At 47.9% G+C, this 17,211-nt stretch overlaps 1 protein-coding gene across 2 annotated transcripts in view; it reads left to right on the top strand.

The window, feature by feature from the left end:
* Positions 1 to 17,211, top strand: part of mpp2b (MAGUK p55 scaffold protein 2b) — a 41,040-nt gene that overhangs the window by 6,776 nt on the left and 17,053 nt on the right. Inside the window, exons 1-2 of one of the 2 annotated variants that reach the window (XM_030340607.1) lie at positions 1,912 to 2,297; positions 13,789 to 13,889. In XM_030340607.1, the coding sequence (XP_030196467.1) occupies positions 2,210 to 2,297; positions 13,789 to 13,889 (189 nt within the window). In that variant the 5' untranslated portion in view covers positions 1,912 to 2,209. Of the gene's footprint in view, positions 1 to 1,911; positions 2,298 to 13,788; positions 13,890 to 17,211 lie in introns of those variants that run through there. The other variant, XM_030340609.1, reaches the window with a different exon arrangement.

The following is a 17,211-nucleotide window of genomic DNA, read 5'->3' as shown; positions in this document are numbered from 1 at the left end:
CGTGAGTGTGTGTGAGAGGATAGCGTTGCGAGGCTCTTGTGTCGGTGGGTGGTCCTTTTGGCCTCGCATGCTCTCATAGAAAGCTTAAACGCTGTTGAAGCACTGCCAGCAGAACCACATCCACGGTAATATCAAAAGATAATACCGTGCATAGTTGTGAGGGCAGTCCTCTGGGCCCCGATGTGGGGGAGAGATGGAGAGACAGTCGAGGCCGGTGGGAAGGGATAAAGGGAAATCATGCTGCAGGATTCTCACCTACAGGTGCGCGGCTGGCTTTCTGCCATCTTTTAAAACGTTTTAGTGTTGGATAAGGTGAGGTGACGGAGAACACGGCACCCAGCCAGGGGAGAAAGGGAGGATGGGAGAGGGGAGGGAGAGGGGTGGGAGGGAAGGTGGAGGGAGGGAGGGAGTGAGGGAGAGGGGAGGAAGGGAGGGAGGGAGAGGAGAGTGGGGCAAGGAGGGAGGGAGAGGAGAAGGGAGGGAGGGAGGGAGAGGAGAGGGGAGGGCGGGAGAGAGGGGGAGGGAGGGAGGGGATGATCGATGGGCATGCGGTCAGATGAGGTGAATGTTGTCCACAGTTTATTGTCCTCATAGTGGTCATTCACAATGTGTGTTTTCTGAGGTAGGGTATTTTTGAGGCGCTGGTATTTTTGCCGCTGGCTCGGTTTCGATTCATGCCGGTGTTTTGGAAGCGTACCTCAAATTGCCTCTCCAAAACCCTTTCAGGTCTACTCGATGAAAGAAAACGTCAATTTCGGCGGGGCTGGTTACTTTCTGTGCAGGCACGCAGTCCGCCCGATGCGCTGCTCTCTGAGGTTCTTACGAAGCCACCTACTGCATCTTAGTCCTCTAGCAGTGCGCCTGTGTAATGACCTAATGATGTCTCTCAGGCCCGTCGCTATGATACAAGGCCACGCCCCCAACATTGACTAAGCTCCACCCCCCCACTCCTTCCACCACATCGTGGCAGAGAGAAGCCAAGAGGTGGGAGATGTGAGAATGTTTTTCAGTCCGCTCTCTGCAAAAAAGCATCACACTTGCCATTCCTCATTCATGGACACACACACACACACACACACACACACACACACACACACACACACACACACACACACACACACACACCTACACTCACACAAACACACACACATACACTCACACACACACACACACACACACACACACACACACACACACACACACACACACACACACACACACACACACCTACACACACACACACACACCTACACACACACACACACACACACACACACACACACACACACACACACACATACACGTACGCACACCGCTCTCTCCCCTCATCCCAGGAGAGGGGGAGGGGGAAGATATGCTCAATCATGTGTAGCCTCGACAGACTCACTTCAAGAGCATGTGGCGGGAGAGGGGGAGATAGAAGGATGAAGGGGGGAGAGGGAGGGAGGGAGAGAGGGAGGGAGGGAGGGAGGAAGAGAGGGAGGGAGAGGTTGAGGAGATGGAAGGAGGGAGAGACTGAGGGAGGGATGGAGGCTGAGGTTGAAGGAGATGAAGGTAGGGAGGGAGATTGAGACGGAGGGAGGGGGAGAGGGAGATCGAGGGGATGGAGATGTAGCTTGAGGGAGATGGAGGTGGAGATGGAGGGGGGGAGTGAGGATGATGGAGCTGGAGGGAATGAGGGAGATGGGGATGGAGGGAGGGGGAGAGGGAGGGAGGGGGAGAGGGAGGGAGGTACACGGTGGGGAGTAGATGGTAGTCGGAATCCATGAGGGAGAGAGAAAAGAGAGGGGACTGTGCGAGAGAGAGAGAGAGAGAGAGAGAGAGAGAGAGAGAGAGAGAGAGAGAGAAGAGAATCAGAGAGAGGGAAAGGGAAAAAGGACAGAGAGAGAGACAGGGGAGCCAGGAAGCAGAGAAGCGCCAGAGAAAGCGAGAGGGAGGAGGAAGCGGAGAGAGGAAGCAGGAGGAGGAGGCTGATCCCTCTGGCTTCCTCAGACACTGTGTGTGATTCTCAGTGAGCACTGTGTGCGAGCAGGGTGTGAGCACTGTCTGTGTGTGTTTGGGCAAGGCGTGAACACGGTGTGTGTGAGTAGGGTCTGAACTGTGTGTGTGAGCAGGTTGCTAGCACTGTGTGTGTGAGCACTGTGTGTGTGAGCACTGTGTGTGTCTGTGTGTGAGCAGGGTGTGAGCAGCGCTCTCTACGGTGCTCACTATGGCAGGAGGCTTGTTTGGAAGGGTGTACCTGGACCTGGACTCTGCACCCTCCCTGGAGGGGCTGGAGCTCCAGCTGGGAGGAGACGGTAAGGGGGCGTGGCTGGCCGACAGCGAGGTCGCTACGCCAACGCCTGGATGAATGAATGGTGATGAGGCTGGGGTTGGAGGAGAGGGGGGATGAATGAGCAACAGCACCCTGCCAGCACCCTGATGGCAGGGTGCTGTAGGGAAGGTGGTTTGGATTGAGCTTGGATGAAATCTTGGGAACGCTATGAGGTGATGCCTTTGGATCAGCGGTCAGGTCAAGTACAGGTCAGAGGGATGATGAGAAGATTGAGTGAGAGGCTCAGTACCATCTGGGGGGACTTTGGGGATGAGGCTTGTTGTGACTCTCCCGAGACTTGTGAGTCGGTTGATGATGATGATGATGATGATGATGATGACAGTGACAAAGTGCAGGGCCCTGATGGCACCTACAGGTGTGTGTGTGTGTGTGTGTGTGTGTGTGTGTGTGTGTGTGTGTGTGTGTGTGTGTGTGTGTGTGTGTGTGTGTGTGTGTGTGTGTGTGTGTGTGTGTGTGTGGCTTCAATCTTGAAAAGCACAAGGAGTAGACTAGCCTCCAGATGGCCCATGCATTACAAATGATCCGATTTAAATCGTAACAATACAGTTTGGTATTCGATTGAATTAGAATATTCTCAAGGCAAGCATTTCAAGTGTATTCAACGACGAGAGACAGAGCAACAGAGAGGGGGGGAGAGAGACAGAGTAGGAAAAACAGAGAGAAAATAAAATCCTTATCGATGTGCCGCTAGAAGCGAAAAATCCTGATAAAGGAAAGATATTACAGATTGCGGGGCAACCCACTGTCCATAGGGGATAGCGGTTCTCCATCTGCTGGTGTTGGCGGCTGCATGCCAATGACCCCGCACTGATAATATTTACACACACAGCCTCGCTCATCAAGAGCTGCCATACATTGCCTTCATTATAAAGTGACTCAATCAGGGTCTCATGCCAAGGAGTAATGGGTTGAAGGATGAGCCAAGTGTGAAGCTGTTCTTTGCTGGCATCCTTTAGACGTTTCTTCTCCTTAGCGAGCAGCAGTTCAGTGCTTATCTCCTACTTTTACGTCATACTTTTCCTAATTTGGCTCACGACTTTCCTCTTCAGGAGTTCCCTGTAAATGAATTGGTTTTCATCATATTCTTTTTTTCCCAGAGCAAGGCAGATATGCATGCAAGAACATGTTTTCTTAGTTTGTGTGTGTGAGTGTGTGTATGCACATGTGTCTATCTGTACTTGTGTCTGTCCAAGATGCATCACTTTGATGCAGGTGTGTGTGTGTGTGTGTGTGTGTGTGTGTGTGTGTGTGTGTGTGTGTGTGTGTGTGTGTGTGTGTGTGTGTGTGTGTGTGTGTGTGTGTGTGTGTGTGTGTGTGTGTGTGCAGAAAGAGAGATGTACAGAAAGGAAAAGACATCATTACATTTGATAGAATAGCAGATGTTAGACGTGTGTGTGTGTGTGTGTGTTTGGCCATACACAGTAGTGTGTACATTAAGTAGGCGGTGGTATTTAGCCATGTGTTTAACAGAGATAACATTTGATTTAGTGGAGAGATGCGCACCGTTGTTTCAAGTGGATTGGGTCATGCCTTTGGAAAGGCGAAGCTGCTCATTATCTACAACAAGACAATACCTCAGCCTCAAACCAGATGTTCATTTATGAATATGTGCATATTATGAATCATTTATGTAGAGGAATATATTGCAGGGGAATAAGCCATTATATATTTCTATTTCTAGCCTTTTTTGTTGATATTCTAACCTAAACTGTCAATGTGTGCGCCTCCGGGCTCGTTAACTACTTCTGAGGGCTATCAATGTTAGCTGCTTCTTAAGGCTATCCATGGTAGCTGCTTCTGAGGGCTAACAATGTTAGCTGCCTCTGAGGGCTATCCAGGTTAGGAGCTTCTTAAGGCTATCCATGGTAGCTGCTTCTTAGGTCTATCCATGTTATCCATGGTAGCTTCTTCTTAGGGCTATCGATGTTAGCTGCCTCTGAGGGCTATCCAGGTTAGGTGCTTCTTAAGGCTATCCATGGTAGCTGCTTCCGAGGACTATATAGGTTAGCTGCTTCTGGGGGCTCACAATGTTAGCTGCTTTGTAGGGCTATCCATGTTAGCTTCTTCTTACGTCTATCCATGTTATCCATGGTAGCTTCTTCTTAGGGCTATCCATGTTAGCTGCCTCTAAGGGCTATCCATGGTGGCTGCTTGAGAGAGCTATCCGTGTTAGCTGCTTTGTAGGGCTATCCATGTTAGCTGCTTCTGAGGGCTATCCATGGTAGCTGCTTTGTAGGGCTATCCATCGTAGCGGCTTCTGAGGGCTATCCATGGTAGCTGCTTCTGAGGGCTATCCATGGTAGCTGCTTCTGAGGGCTATCCATGGTAGCTGCTTCTGAGGGCTATCCATGGTAGCTGCTTCTGAGGGCTATCCATGGTAGCTGCTTCTGAGGGCTATCCATGGTAGCTGCTTCTGAGGGCTATCCATGGTAGCTGCTTCTGAGGGCTATCCATATTCGCTGCTTCTGAGGGCTATCCATAACTGCCGTCCACCCTGGTGAAATGTCACTAAATATCACATGTTGGTGTTTCTACAATGCTGACCTTCAGCACACTAATGAGAAGATGCATCTCCACCCAAACAACCCCACCTTCCACATCCATGTAGCTGGAAATGACCATCGCCATGGCAATAGACAGCCTTTGACGGAGGCAAAAATAAATGCATCAATAAATAAATGAATATTATATGGTAGTGGAGAAGCCAGACCCATTTGAAGGGTTGTTTCGGATGCACACAGGGAGGGAATTCTATCTCATTGTCGGAGATCATGTATCAGAGGAGTATGATCTACGTGAGGGGGTTGCATAAGGAAGCTGCCTTGCTCGCTCCCTTACTATTGGCAATGCTTAGGCTTCCCCTTGGCGATATTATCAGAGAATATCCATAACTCTGTGGCTGATTACAATTATACATCTGTGCTGAACGAAACAATGGTGATGCCCTTTGCTGCCACTTGCTCCTTCACGCATTGTCTATAATCGTCGGTCATCTCCGATCCAGCAGTCCATGTTAAAGCAGAACTTCCAGGGTCGGAAATGTCATAAGACCAAAGTGGATTTAGCTTTGTGATGTTGATTCTGAAAGGGTAGGAATAGTGCATTCTTACAGTGTTCAATGTCTATGCAATTAGGTGCTTACAAATCCCTGCTTTGGGAAACGTGTTGGGTCAAAACAAAGGAAAACGCTATGTTCACCGACCCAGTTGGAGATCGTCTGCCTTCAGCCTTTTGAGAAGTCATCTAAAGTCTGATTTGTGAGGCTAATCAGTCATTGATACATTTATTTATTAGATACTATGATAGATTTATAGTATTTCCAACCTTCTAATTTCCAAATTCCAGTCCTTAAACAGCCCTAAGAAAACAAAGAAGAAAGATCCACATGTTTCTAAGGTTTAATAAAATTGAATTTCTCAAATGGTCGATAGAATTCATGAGGTTACCGGTACCTTTTCTATATCATGACAATACATCTACTACATACACCCACTCCACGTGCATAAATTGGTCATAATAACCATCGTTTAGTAACCGTTTTGGTATTGAATATAAATCATAATACCTCATCATATATCAACCATGTATGGTTTATGCTATTTCGAATTGGCTATAATACTTTTATGGCCAAAGTAATATCCAGATCAGTATTCTAAACTGGGTGCGTAACAGTTGCCAGTGAAAGAAGGTGTTCTCAGCGAATCTGTTCATCTCACTACGCCCACTCGCATCACCATTATGCTGAAATACATCAAGACTTTGTCAAGGGTTCTCTGGCTAGCTCGAAAAATGTAGGTTCATCATTCACAGTCTACAGGGTTAACAGGACGTGGAAGGCATTCCGTCTTGTTAATCACTAAACATGTTCATCCCGGTTAATCAGCTGTGATGAACGCACAAACACACCTATTTCAACGGGCTGATGAGGGCTGCCCTCTGTGACATACACCTCTCACCACCTCCAGGGATAGACTAAGCATTCATTGATTAAGCTGGAGGGTGGAGAGTTTAATCCGATACTACGGCGTACTCCAAGTCTGCTCTGTACTCGTGAGCACTGAGCAGTGGTTTTCAAATCCAGTCACAGGAGTCTAATTATTAAGGTATTTTTAAACCGTGTCAATTATTTTTCATTTGTGGAATACGCTTTTGGTAATTTTTCTGAAACAGTCTGGAAAAACTTCTGGACATTATTAAAAAATATATTCACACAAAGCCGTGTTGAGTGCGAGTAGTTCACAGGGACGTCCCACACCTGGTTTAACCCCAGAAAACTACAGTTTAGTCTTTATCCTTCGGCCGGAGGGATAAGATGAGTAATTTCAGAGCAAAAAAATTACTCAGAGCGAAATAATTTCAAATGCTAAATGTTATTTAATAGAGTCAGCAGTAGAGCTTTGACGGTGGCAAATGCCGACTGCACCGCCGCACGCTGTTTACATGACATTCAAAGAGTTTCCCCGTGTCGCGCTAGCTATGCTTATGAATTTAACCCGGCAGAAAGGGAAATTAGTTTGAAGTGCGGGTACTGCGGTTCATGATGTAATTCACTTCCCAGCTTTGACACCAAATCTACACTGTCATAATGATCTCCCAACATTCATCCATTCTACTGCTCACCTTTTCTCCTCTCCTATCTCTCCCCTCCCTCCCTGTCACTCTCCCCCCCGTTAACCCTTTACCACAATCAATGGAAACACGGATACAGTTCATGCCCAATATGTGACACTGTGCATGATTGTAGACCGTTTCTGTAATAACAAATATATATATATAAGAAAATTCTCTCTCTCTCTCTCTCTCTCTCTCTCTCTCTCTCTCTCTCTCTCTCTCTCTCTCTCTCTCTCTCTCTCTCTCTCTCTCTCTCTCTCTCTCTCTCTCTCTTCCCCCCCCCCCCCCCCCCCCCCCCCGCACTATTTGTTCCACTATCTGTTATCTGCCGTTAGTAGGTTAGGTAGCAGGTGGGGGTGAGGGTTGGGGTTGGTGTGGTGGTGGCGCCACACACCGCTCACGTTCTTATCAGCCACAGTCGTTATTCTCTAGCGATGAGCTAACAGGTTGAGGCTTTCCCTGGTGGGGGCTGGTGGTGTTCAGCGGGCGGGCGCTTCTGCTTTGAATGTGAAGTCACCAGCATTCGTGCGTCGTCTCGCCACTTTTCCTTTCCCGCCGTTTGCTGTTCAGCTCACGCTTGTCTGTGAACACAAATCAATAGCGTTCAGCAATCATGACAACAACCCTGGCTCCGTCTTCTTCATTGGTCCGGCTCCTCCTCCCCCTTCTGTGTGTGTGTGTGTGTGTGTGTGTGTGTGTGTGTGTGTGTGTGTGTGTGTGTGTGTGTGTGTGTGTGTGTGTGTGTGTGTGTGTGTGTGTGTGTGTGTGTGTGTGTGTGTGTGTGTGTGTGTGTGTGTGTGTGTGCCTCTTTCTGTTGCTTGCTAGAATCTAGTTTGGGTGAGCACCTCACACACAAAAACAAAAAACGCACACACACACACACACAGCCGGCCAAGCATGAAATAAGCTCTGTGACTGTTTATTCTTGGCAGGGTCTCTAATTATTTATTTATTTATTTTGGGCAACCAAACTTATCCTCCCGACTTTGTTTTTCTTCGACGGCTCTCAAACGACCACTCAAGTGCCTACTCTCTCGGTCACGTCTCCGCTGATCCCAGGCACCTGCTTACACACAGAGTGGTGGTCTCCCAGTGTGGGGTGGTGCTGCAGGTGGCTGGGTGGGCTAACATGCACTGAGGTAAACGGGTTACTCAGCGACCTGGCGGAGGCTGTCGGGATGTAATGGAGCGAAGGGGGCTGAGATTAACGGCGGCTGCTGCTGCTGTTGCTCAAGGGAAGTGGGATAGGGGTTGATATTGAATGATATGCATTTATATTAACTGAATATCGAAACCAGAGCGAATTGGAATGATGTGATGCAGGGGTGGTTGAAGGGTGTGACGTCACATTGCAATGACCTACTCCATTTCAGAAGAATGTTGTCGGTAGTAATGGCGTTTTGGTCATAACTACTAGTCGATTCATAATCGTGAATACGTTTTTTCATTTTGGGGCGATTTAATACTGCCTCAGCGTTTCTCAAGCGAGAAGTGGCAAAACAACGTTTTGATAAGCCTAGGTTGCGGTATATTTACGTTGATTCAGGATTTTATAGTGCTACAACTCTCTAGAGTCATCACAAAGTGGCGGAGTAACAGAAACGGAAAATCTGAAAAAAGGCATTCTGATGTGCAGACCTCTGTTGTTTGTAAGGTGTTCTACCAAGTGTCTTCCTCAACACATTATATGGTCACCGAATAGGGGCAGGAAAGTCTAGCTATAGGTTGGTCCTTGACTCCCAGCTAAAAGGTTCCGTGTTCGATGCCCATTATGTCTTGCCCGAACATCGAGGAAGTAGCCTTACCCTCTACATCTGCTCCTTTATGACACCTATCTGGATGAACTGTTGGGTCATTTGGATAAAATGCTATTTGTTTTTCAAAATGACCTTTTTTATATTAGGGGACAATGAATGACGTTGAGTACATTGACATTAACAGTTGGGGCATTTAACAGATGCTTTTACCCAAAGTGACAATAAGTACATCAGTCAGAAGAAGGAGAAACAACATTTATCTCTCGGTTCAGTAAGGATGTTCAAAGAATCAAGTGCCAAGCACTTACAATTGCTAGGTTAACCCAATTCTCCATATACAACAAAGATAGCTAGGATAAGATGCTACACAGTACTAAAAACTATTTTTAAGTGCCAGGACGTACAACATACAACAGGAGTAAGCCATCCAGGTCTTTGTGTAAGATCTTGTCTTCGTAATGGTGCAGCTCAGCGTCCCAGATGTAGGCAGGATCAGTCCTTCTATGTGCTGCTGACTCTTGAGTGCTGAGTGCTGCAACACAAGCCAGAGCAGGAAGTAGGCCCTCAACGCAAGTGGGATCTTTAATAATCTCCATGAATTATAGAGAAACTTGGCAGCCCGGAGACTCAACCTTCCTGTGTCGGGGAGCACTCTGTACCACTGTGTAGTACAGTGCGGACCAGAACATTGCTGTCACACACACAGGATGTGGCCTGCTTTCCCCTGCCTTTCCCCCCCCCCTTTTGTTTTTGTCCTTGCTGTCCTGATCAGACAGGATACACAGGGGCACAGAGTTGATGAGTTAGAGAGAGAGAGACAGAGAGACAGAGGGAGAGAGAAAGGAGGCCGGGAGAATGATGGAATGATAAGAAGAGAGGGGGGAGTGTGGTCCCTGGTGTCTGCGAGAGAGAGGACGATTGGCATAACAATGAACCTGACAAACGAAAAGAGAGAGAGAGAGGTAGAGAGAGGCTGACCAAGACTTGAATGAAGAGAGTTAGGAAATAAATGAAGTCTATAGATGCAGAAAGAAAGCGAACGTCACAGGAGAAAAAATGGAAAGCAGAGAATGAATGAACAGTGAATAATAGCGGCCCGGGATCATGATTCAGTGGAGTGATCATTCATACCGGGAATTATACCTCACTAAATTAATACCAAAGAATCCGCGGCTCGGGTCAGGGTGCCTCCACTTCTTGGGGAAAGTGCAGACGAGGCAGCGTGGTGCCGGTGATTAAAGGGAATTATGCAGGCCCACTGCGGCGGGGCTGGCACCCGTCCCGGCTCTGGACCGGCTCTGATCCACGGGATCTGAGCCGTGCCCGGAGGAGACGACCCGGGACGACCGGGCACCCCCGGGAGAGGCCGGGTCTGTTTGTTGGCGAGTGATGTCGTATGGATCGGGGTAGTCTCCTCACAGCCGAGTCCTCAGTCCGGCCCTCTCTCGCTCCCTCCCTCCCTCCTTCTCTCCCTTTCCCTCTTCCTTCACTACCTCTTGCATTATCCTGTCTGTCTCTGTCTGTCTGTCTCTCTTCCTCTCTGCCTCCCTCCATCACTCCCTCTCTTCCTTCACTACCTCTTGCCATACCTCCTAACCTCTCAGAGAGACAGCCTGTCTGTGTCTCTCTCTCTCTCTCTCTCTCTCTCTCTCTCTCTCTCTCTCTCTCTCTCTCTCTCTCTCTCTCTCTCTCTCTCTCTCTCTCTCTCTCTCTCTCTCTCTCTCTCTCTCTCTCTCTCTCTCTCTCTCTCTCTCTCTCTCTCTCTCTCTCTCTCTCTCTCTCTCTCTCTCTCTCACCTTCCCCGACCTCCCCCTCTCACCACTTCTCTTCTCCTGAGACACAAGATGTCTTCATCTCACTCGCGGTATATATATTTCTGCCGTTGCTTGACAACCGGGGTGGGCGGGGCTTGTCTGCTCCCTTGGTGCCCAGAGGCGACGCAGGGCCTGTCTGTCAACAATCCCAGCCGGTGATTTATGTCGCTACAGATAAGAAAGTCCTCTCAGGGAGCGCTTTATGCGACGGCTTTAAACAAGAGTGATGGGATCAGTCTTTGATAAGCGAATGAGCTGGGGACTTATTTAGGATCTGTGTGTGTGTGCTCGTGTGCGTGCGTGCGTGCGTGTGTGTGCGCGCTTGAGCATTTGTATGTTTGTTAGCCCTCCTTGGCTGGAATGATTGAATGAATAAGTGAAAGCATCCAGTTTTACTAACACCGTATCGAGGACACTTCCTTGAGGCCACGATGACCTTCAACATAACAGACTACAAACCCGGGCCGCTTAAGCAGGGTGGCAGACACAACGCAGGGTAATAGATGGCTGCATAAATAATGTGAGCCCGAGAGCATGAGGGAAAACCACCGTGAAGAGCTCCGAATTGTCTCGGTGAGGCGCAGGTCCTTGACCTTACCTCTCTTAGAGGGCCCTTGACACCTGCGAAAGAACAAATATAGGCTGAAACCTCCACTTTATGTTCTTATCCTGACCAAGGCTCTGGTCGTTTTTCTGTAGTCGAGCGGACGTCACAACAGCACACACAACGAGAATACACAGCGAACCCCGCTGACAAACCATCATTAACAGGTATTCATTCTTTGTACAAATGCAGGCTTTGTTAATATGGCCGCTATCAGCTGCATCCACCCAGGATGCACCACCGTGGCTCTCAAGGATAGGTTGGGGACAGAAGGGATTCTGGGTAATGTAGGAAACAGTGATGTGTTAACCGGAGTCAACACGATTCCCCTTATAAATACATCGCCACTTTCACTTTAAATCAACACAAAACTTTTTGATTTGATTAGATGTCTTTACAGAAAATTACCTTTAGTATTTGTCTGGGTCTGAATGGTTTGTTTCTAACCACTTTAACTGACTTCAGAGAAGTAAGTTCCCTGAAGTCATTCTATTCTACTCCAACCTGTTTAGGATTAGCTAGCTAAACAAAGGCTGTTTGGATTGCTTTTGGTGTTGTGAAGGCATACTAATTAATTTGACTAATTATAGATCATATTGTTGTTATGCTTGTTGGTTTCAGTCCTAGGCGCGTTCATTTGCTTTCTCCAGTGAATAATTGCAGACGATTTAGGTTCTATAAAAATAATTTGTCTGAATAAAAAGGATCCATTGAACAAATAAAACTGACGTTCACTATAGATACGGAAAAAATCATGTTTGTCCCCAATCCTCAAGGAGCATCAAAACAGTCAGCGGTAAACTGTTATTCAACTCAGCTCAATAACTCTCTTATAAAATATCAGTAAAAATCTGTTGCTCTTTTTCATTGGCTGGCCTTGATTAAATGAGGCTACAAACCCAAACACATCAAGCAGCTTCCAGTTGAAGTGCACCTGATATCATCACACTCATTAGTCACATTACGAGTAAATACCTGCCTTTCTGGAAGCCGTCAGTGTGTTTGGGTTATCTGGTGCACATAATTCAGGAGGTTTCACGTCTGGTTTCTACAGCTCTATCCATCTCTGTGTCTCTCTTTCTCTGTGTCTCTGTCTCTCTGTGTCCCCCGCTCTGTCTCTGTGTCTCTGTCGCTCTGTGTCCCTCTCGCTCTCTCTGTCTCTCTGTGTCTCTCTTTCTCTGTGTCTCTGTCTCTCTCTGTCTCTCTGTCTCTGTGTCCCCCTCTCTCTCTCTGTCTCTCTTTGTCCCTCTCTCTCTCTGTCTCTCTGTGTCTCTCTTTCTCTGTGTCTCTGTGTCTCTGTCTCTCTGTGTCCCTCTCTCTCTCTCTCTCTCTGTTTCTCTCGGTCCCTCCAGACTACCTCTGTCATGGATCTCTAATGGAGCCAAAAACTGATTAGCCGACTCTCTTAATTGGTGCCCTCTAAATGCCCTTACTAAGGCACGGGGAGGGGGAGAGGGCTCCGTCTTGACTGCAAGAATATCTTGTTTGGCGCACCAATCACAGTCCTTCATGTTAATTGCCGGTTGCTGCTGTATTTTTAGCTCATGATCCTGATAATGAATAAACTAAAACAACAAAGGACCCGCTATGTTATTTTCACAGGAGACGTAGTGTATTTTCTGCCAAACAAAGTCTATCTTCCCCTCCTTCAATCTGTTCCTCTGGTAAATGCCTGGTTTGATGTTGTGTTCAGGCACCCACCGTGTTCATAACACAGCCAGAAACCCAGCAGGGCTGACGGGGTGTCTGTTGTTAATGATGTCACTTCCCCCTCTGCCGCTCTCCCTGGCCTATTACGGTTGACAGATGTCAGAGCCTTTTAAGTTTATAGTTATTCTATTCTTTTTCTAAGGCAGGATGTGGGAGTTGTGTGTGGTTGTCTTTCACAGCAACAGGACGTTTAGTCTCCGGGGCATGGAGAGCTGTAGCAGTCCAGAACCCCCCCAGGAATATAATTACTAGATTCCTTCATGTCACACAAGAGTGATCAAACTTTTACTTACAACAGGTTCTCATTATCCTGCAAAGTTATTGTGACATTTAGAAAACCGTTGAGATAAATTGGCTGAGGAGGAAAAGGTTGTGTACTGAGAGAGATGTTAATTAGGTTGAATGTCCCAACTGTGCACATTCAATTGTGCGTGCGTGTGTGTGTGTGTATGTGTATGTTTGTGTGTGTGTGTGTCAGCATGCGTACGTACGTGCGTCTGTGTGTGTGGGAGAGTGATAGGTGTGGTAAGGAAGATAGATTTTCTTCTTAAGAGTTCACAGGAAGTAACAACAAAGCCGAACAGAGCAGAAATTACCTTTCAAGAAGGGTGACGGCACCTTCCACCCTCTCTATATATCAGCCCATCCCTCTTTCACACACACACACACACACACACACACACACACACACACACACACACACACACACACACACACACACACACACACACACACACACACACACACACACACACACACACACACACACACAACCCAATGTCATATTTTATACGTCGACTACTTGCACTGTTTCTCATTAAATCCATTTTCATTTCAGTCTGTCTCATGAGCATTGCCAAATACGGAAAGTAAAATAACCTTTAACTGTCATTTTCTTCTTCTTTGTGTGTGTGTGTGTGTGTGCGTTCCTGTGTGTGTGTGTGTGTGTGTGTTTAGCCATGCACCAGGGTCTGGACACACTGAGTGACAGCACCAGCTCCACCACGGCCAACGACCTGGACCTCATCTTCCTCAAGGGGATCATGGAGAGCCCCGTGGTATGTAGAGAGAGTGTGTGTGTGTGTGTGTGTGTGTGTGTGTGTGTGTGTGTGTGTGTGTGTGTGTGTGTGTGTGTGTGTGTGTGTGTGTGTGTGTGTGTGTGTGTGTGTGTGTGTGTGTGTGCGCGTGCGCGTGCGCACTTCGGTTTATTGCTTTTGTTCATCGCCCCTGAGTGAGACTTTCTATACGGGACGATGCTTTAGGTGGAGGCACCCCGGGGTGCCCTACATCTCACTGAGCTCGTCCAAGAACCTCCATGAGAACCGAGTATCTGTCCAACGCTCCTGGCAGAGTTTATCCGACCTCTATTTGGACCACTGCCAGGAAGGATGTAAACCAACCTTTCACCAAAAGTATCAGAAATGAGCTTTTCTTGGACTGCTTGAGCTACCTTCAGTCTGGCCTTCAATATTTAAGTTGCATCAGGTTTGCATAAATAACTCTTTTATCAAATAAATCCTAACCATTTTCGTTAACACATTCTCGGTTCTCAATAGAGACGCGCTCTTTCCAACAAATTGCTCCGGAAAGGGTACTTAATCGAGGAAATACTTTTTACAAAAATGCTCATGAGTGGATTATTGCTATTGATCCTATTTCTTGAAAGCGACCTAATCCTCACCAATCGCCACTTATACGTTCTCACTCTCTTCGCTAAGGAACCAGATGTTTGCTAGTCCTTCTTCCAGAAGCCAGTGTAAGAAGAAGTCTTCCCCTCACACTGACCAATCGGAGAGCTCCGGCTCTGATGTCACGGTCCCATTGAGGTGTTAACAGGGGAAGAAAACATGGAGCTTTAACGCTCCACACTTCCCCTCCTGCGCGTGTCACCGGATTTCTTTTTTCCCGACGTCAAAGCCTTCGCTCTCTCCGTGTCATCTCCGCGCTCTGCGTGTCATCTGCGTGTCTCCCGCTTCCTGACGAGCACTTCCATCAGAAGCCACCCACGTTACCACGGGGGGGAGTCACGGCTCCCTGACGTTTTAAACCACCGTGCCGCCGGCTGTCCTGGAGCCTCACGCAGGCGTCTCTCCAGATGTGTGCGGGGAGAAGGACACTGTTGTTATCATTCTAAGCACTGCAACGCAGGGAGGCTATTAAAAGGCCTTTTTTGAATCCGAACCCAGCGTCAATCCCCCTAAACATGAGATGTCTTGGGGGGGGGGGGGGGCCGCAGACCCCTCTCTCAGGGCAGCCGGCAGAGAGACAGGAGGTGGAGGGGGGTTAGGACGTGTGGTCGGGGCGCTTTTGTTTTTGTTTTCATACTTTTATGGTGTAAGATCCGCAGGGAGCACGGCATCAAACACCTCCTGGTCTGACTGAAGAGCAGAGTCTGAGGAGCATACATCTGAACCCCTTTCCTACTTTCTTTGTGTCTTTGTTTTTTTTTTTCAACCTTTTTTTCTAAATTTCTGTGTCTGTCTCTGTCGCTCTCTCTCTCTGTCTCTGTCTCTCTGTCACTCTAATTCCATCTCTCTCTCGCTCTCTCTGTCTCTGTCTCTCTGTCACTCTCATTCCATCTCTCTCTCTCTCTCTCTCTCTCTCTCTGTCTCTGTCACTCTCATTCCATCTCTCTCTCTCTCTGTCTGTCTGTCTGTCTGTCTGTCTGTCTGTCTGTCTGTCTGTCTGTCTGTCTGTCTGTCTGTCTGTCTGTCTGTCTGTCTGTCTGTCTGTCTGTCTGTCTGTCTGTCTGTCTGTCTGTCTGTCTGTGTCTCTCTCTAACTCTCTCTCTCTCTCTGTCTCTGTCTCTGTCTCTGTCTCTCTGTCACACTCATTCTATCTCTCTCTCTCTCTCTGTCTCTGTCTCTCTGTCACTCTCATTCCATCTCTCTCTCTCTCTCTCTCTCTCTCTCTCTCTCTGTCTCTGTCTCTGTCTCTGTCTCTGTCTCTCTGTCACTCTCATTCCATCTCTCTCTCTCTCTCTGTCTCTGTCTCTGTCTCTCTGTCACTCTCATTCCATCTCTCTCTCTCTCTCTCTCTCTCTCTCTCTCTCTCTCTGTCTCTGTCTCTGTCTCTGTCTCTCTGTCACTCTCATTCCATCTCTCTCTCTCTCTCTGTCTCTGTCTCTGTCACTCTCATTCCATCTCTCTCTCTCTCTCTCTCTCTCTGTCTCTGTCTCTGTCTCTGTCTCTCTGTCACTCTCATTCTCTCTCTCTCTCTGTCTCTGTCTCTCTCTGTCACTCTCATTCCATCTCTCTCTCTCTCTCTCTCTCTCTCTCTCTCTCTCTCTCTGTCTCTGTCTCTCTGTCACTCTCATTCTCTCTGTCTCTGTCTCTGTCTCTCTGTCACTCTCATTCCATCTCTCTTCCCTCTCTAGCTCTCTCTGCACTTAGTACCTCACCTCATACTGATTACGTGGTTCTGTGATGGTGAGAGTGTGTTGTATGTATGTGTGGGTAAGGGTGTGTGTGTGTGTATGTATGGATAAGGGTGTGTGTGTGTATGTGTGTGTGTGTTTGTCTAAGAGTGGTGGGGAAGGGTGCCGTTACCGCCCCTGCGTATTGATGAGTAAATCTCATTAAGCGTGAATCTGCTGACGTGATCCGAGGCGGAGAGCAGACCCTGCAAGGCCTGGCACAAAAAAATAAACGCTTGCTCCATATATTATAGAGCAAGCGAAACGTACTGACACTGGCATTTATGCAGCGCCACTGCTGTGTTGTTTGCCACAGAGTTGCAGCCCTCTGAGACCTTCCCCATCCCGCGAGGCCACGTTCTAGTCCCTCCCTCTCACTGCAGGGCGGTCTGGCCTCGATCCCCACGGAAGCTCTTTTCAAAATATTGGGGAAATGCAGCTCCATCGGGGAGGTAGTGTGGGTTCATGAGCAACGAGCAGCGCAGCAGTCTGTCGATTTGAAAAAGCACCGCCGGCACCCTGAGGAAAGTGTGGCAAACGAAACTGTAATTATCTGAAATAGACTGAATAACAGTGCTTTTAGAGGAACACAAAGGTCTCAGATTATTGTGTGTATTCGATTTACTTTCTACTGAGTTCGGCAGGGCAGATACGTAAATGTCAGGATTTTCCATTAGGCTAACGGAGTTGGACAGTGTGTCTAATCTACTCAATGACACATAGCTACAGCGTCACTGGTGTTAACATCGACAGTCACATTGTTGAACGCACGCCGCCTCGGAAGATTCCGAACCATGGTGGTAAACGGCACACTTTTGCACTGGATCGTCAACTGATTTATTTTACGAGAAGGGCAAAAATATTACTCGCGGCTATATCGTGTATTCATCTGCAGTCTGCAAGATGAAATTGTTTGGAGTGCCCCGCCGGCGTACAAAATATTGATACGGCCAAGTAGAGAAATA

The sequence above is a fragment of the Gadus morhua genome, chromosome 18 (assembly GCF_902167405.1).
Source record: "Gadus morhua chromosome 18, gadMor3.0, whole genome shotgun sequence".
NCBI classification, from domain to species: domain Eukaryota; kingdom Metazoa; phylum Chordata; class Actinopteri; order Gadiformes; family Gadidae; genus Gadus; species Gadus morhua.
Note: the sequence above shows the minus strand (reverse complement) of the source record. Positions and strands in the feature narration are given on the sequence as shown.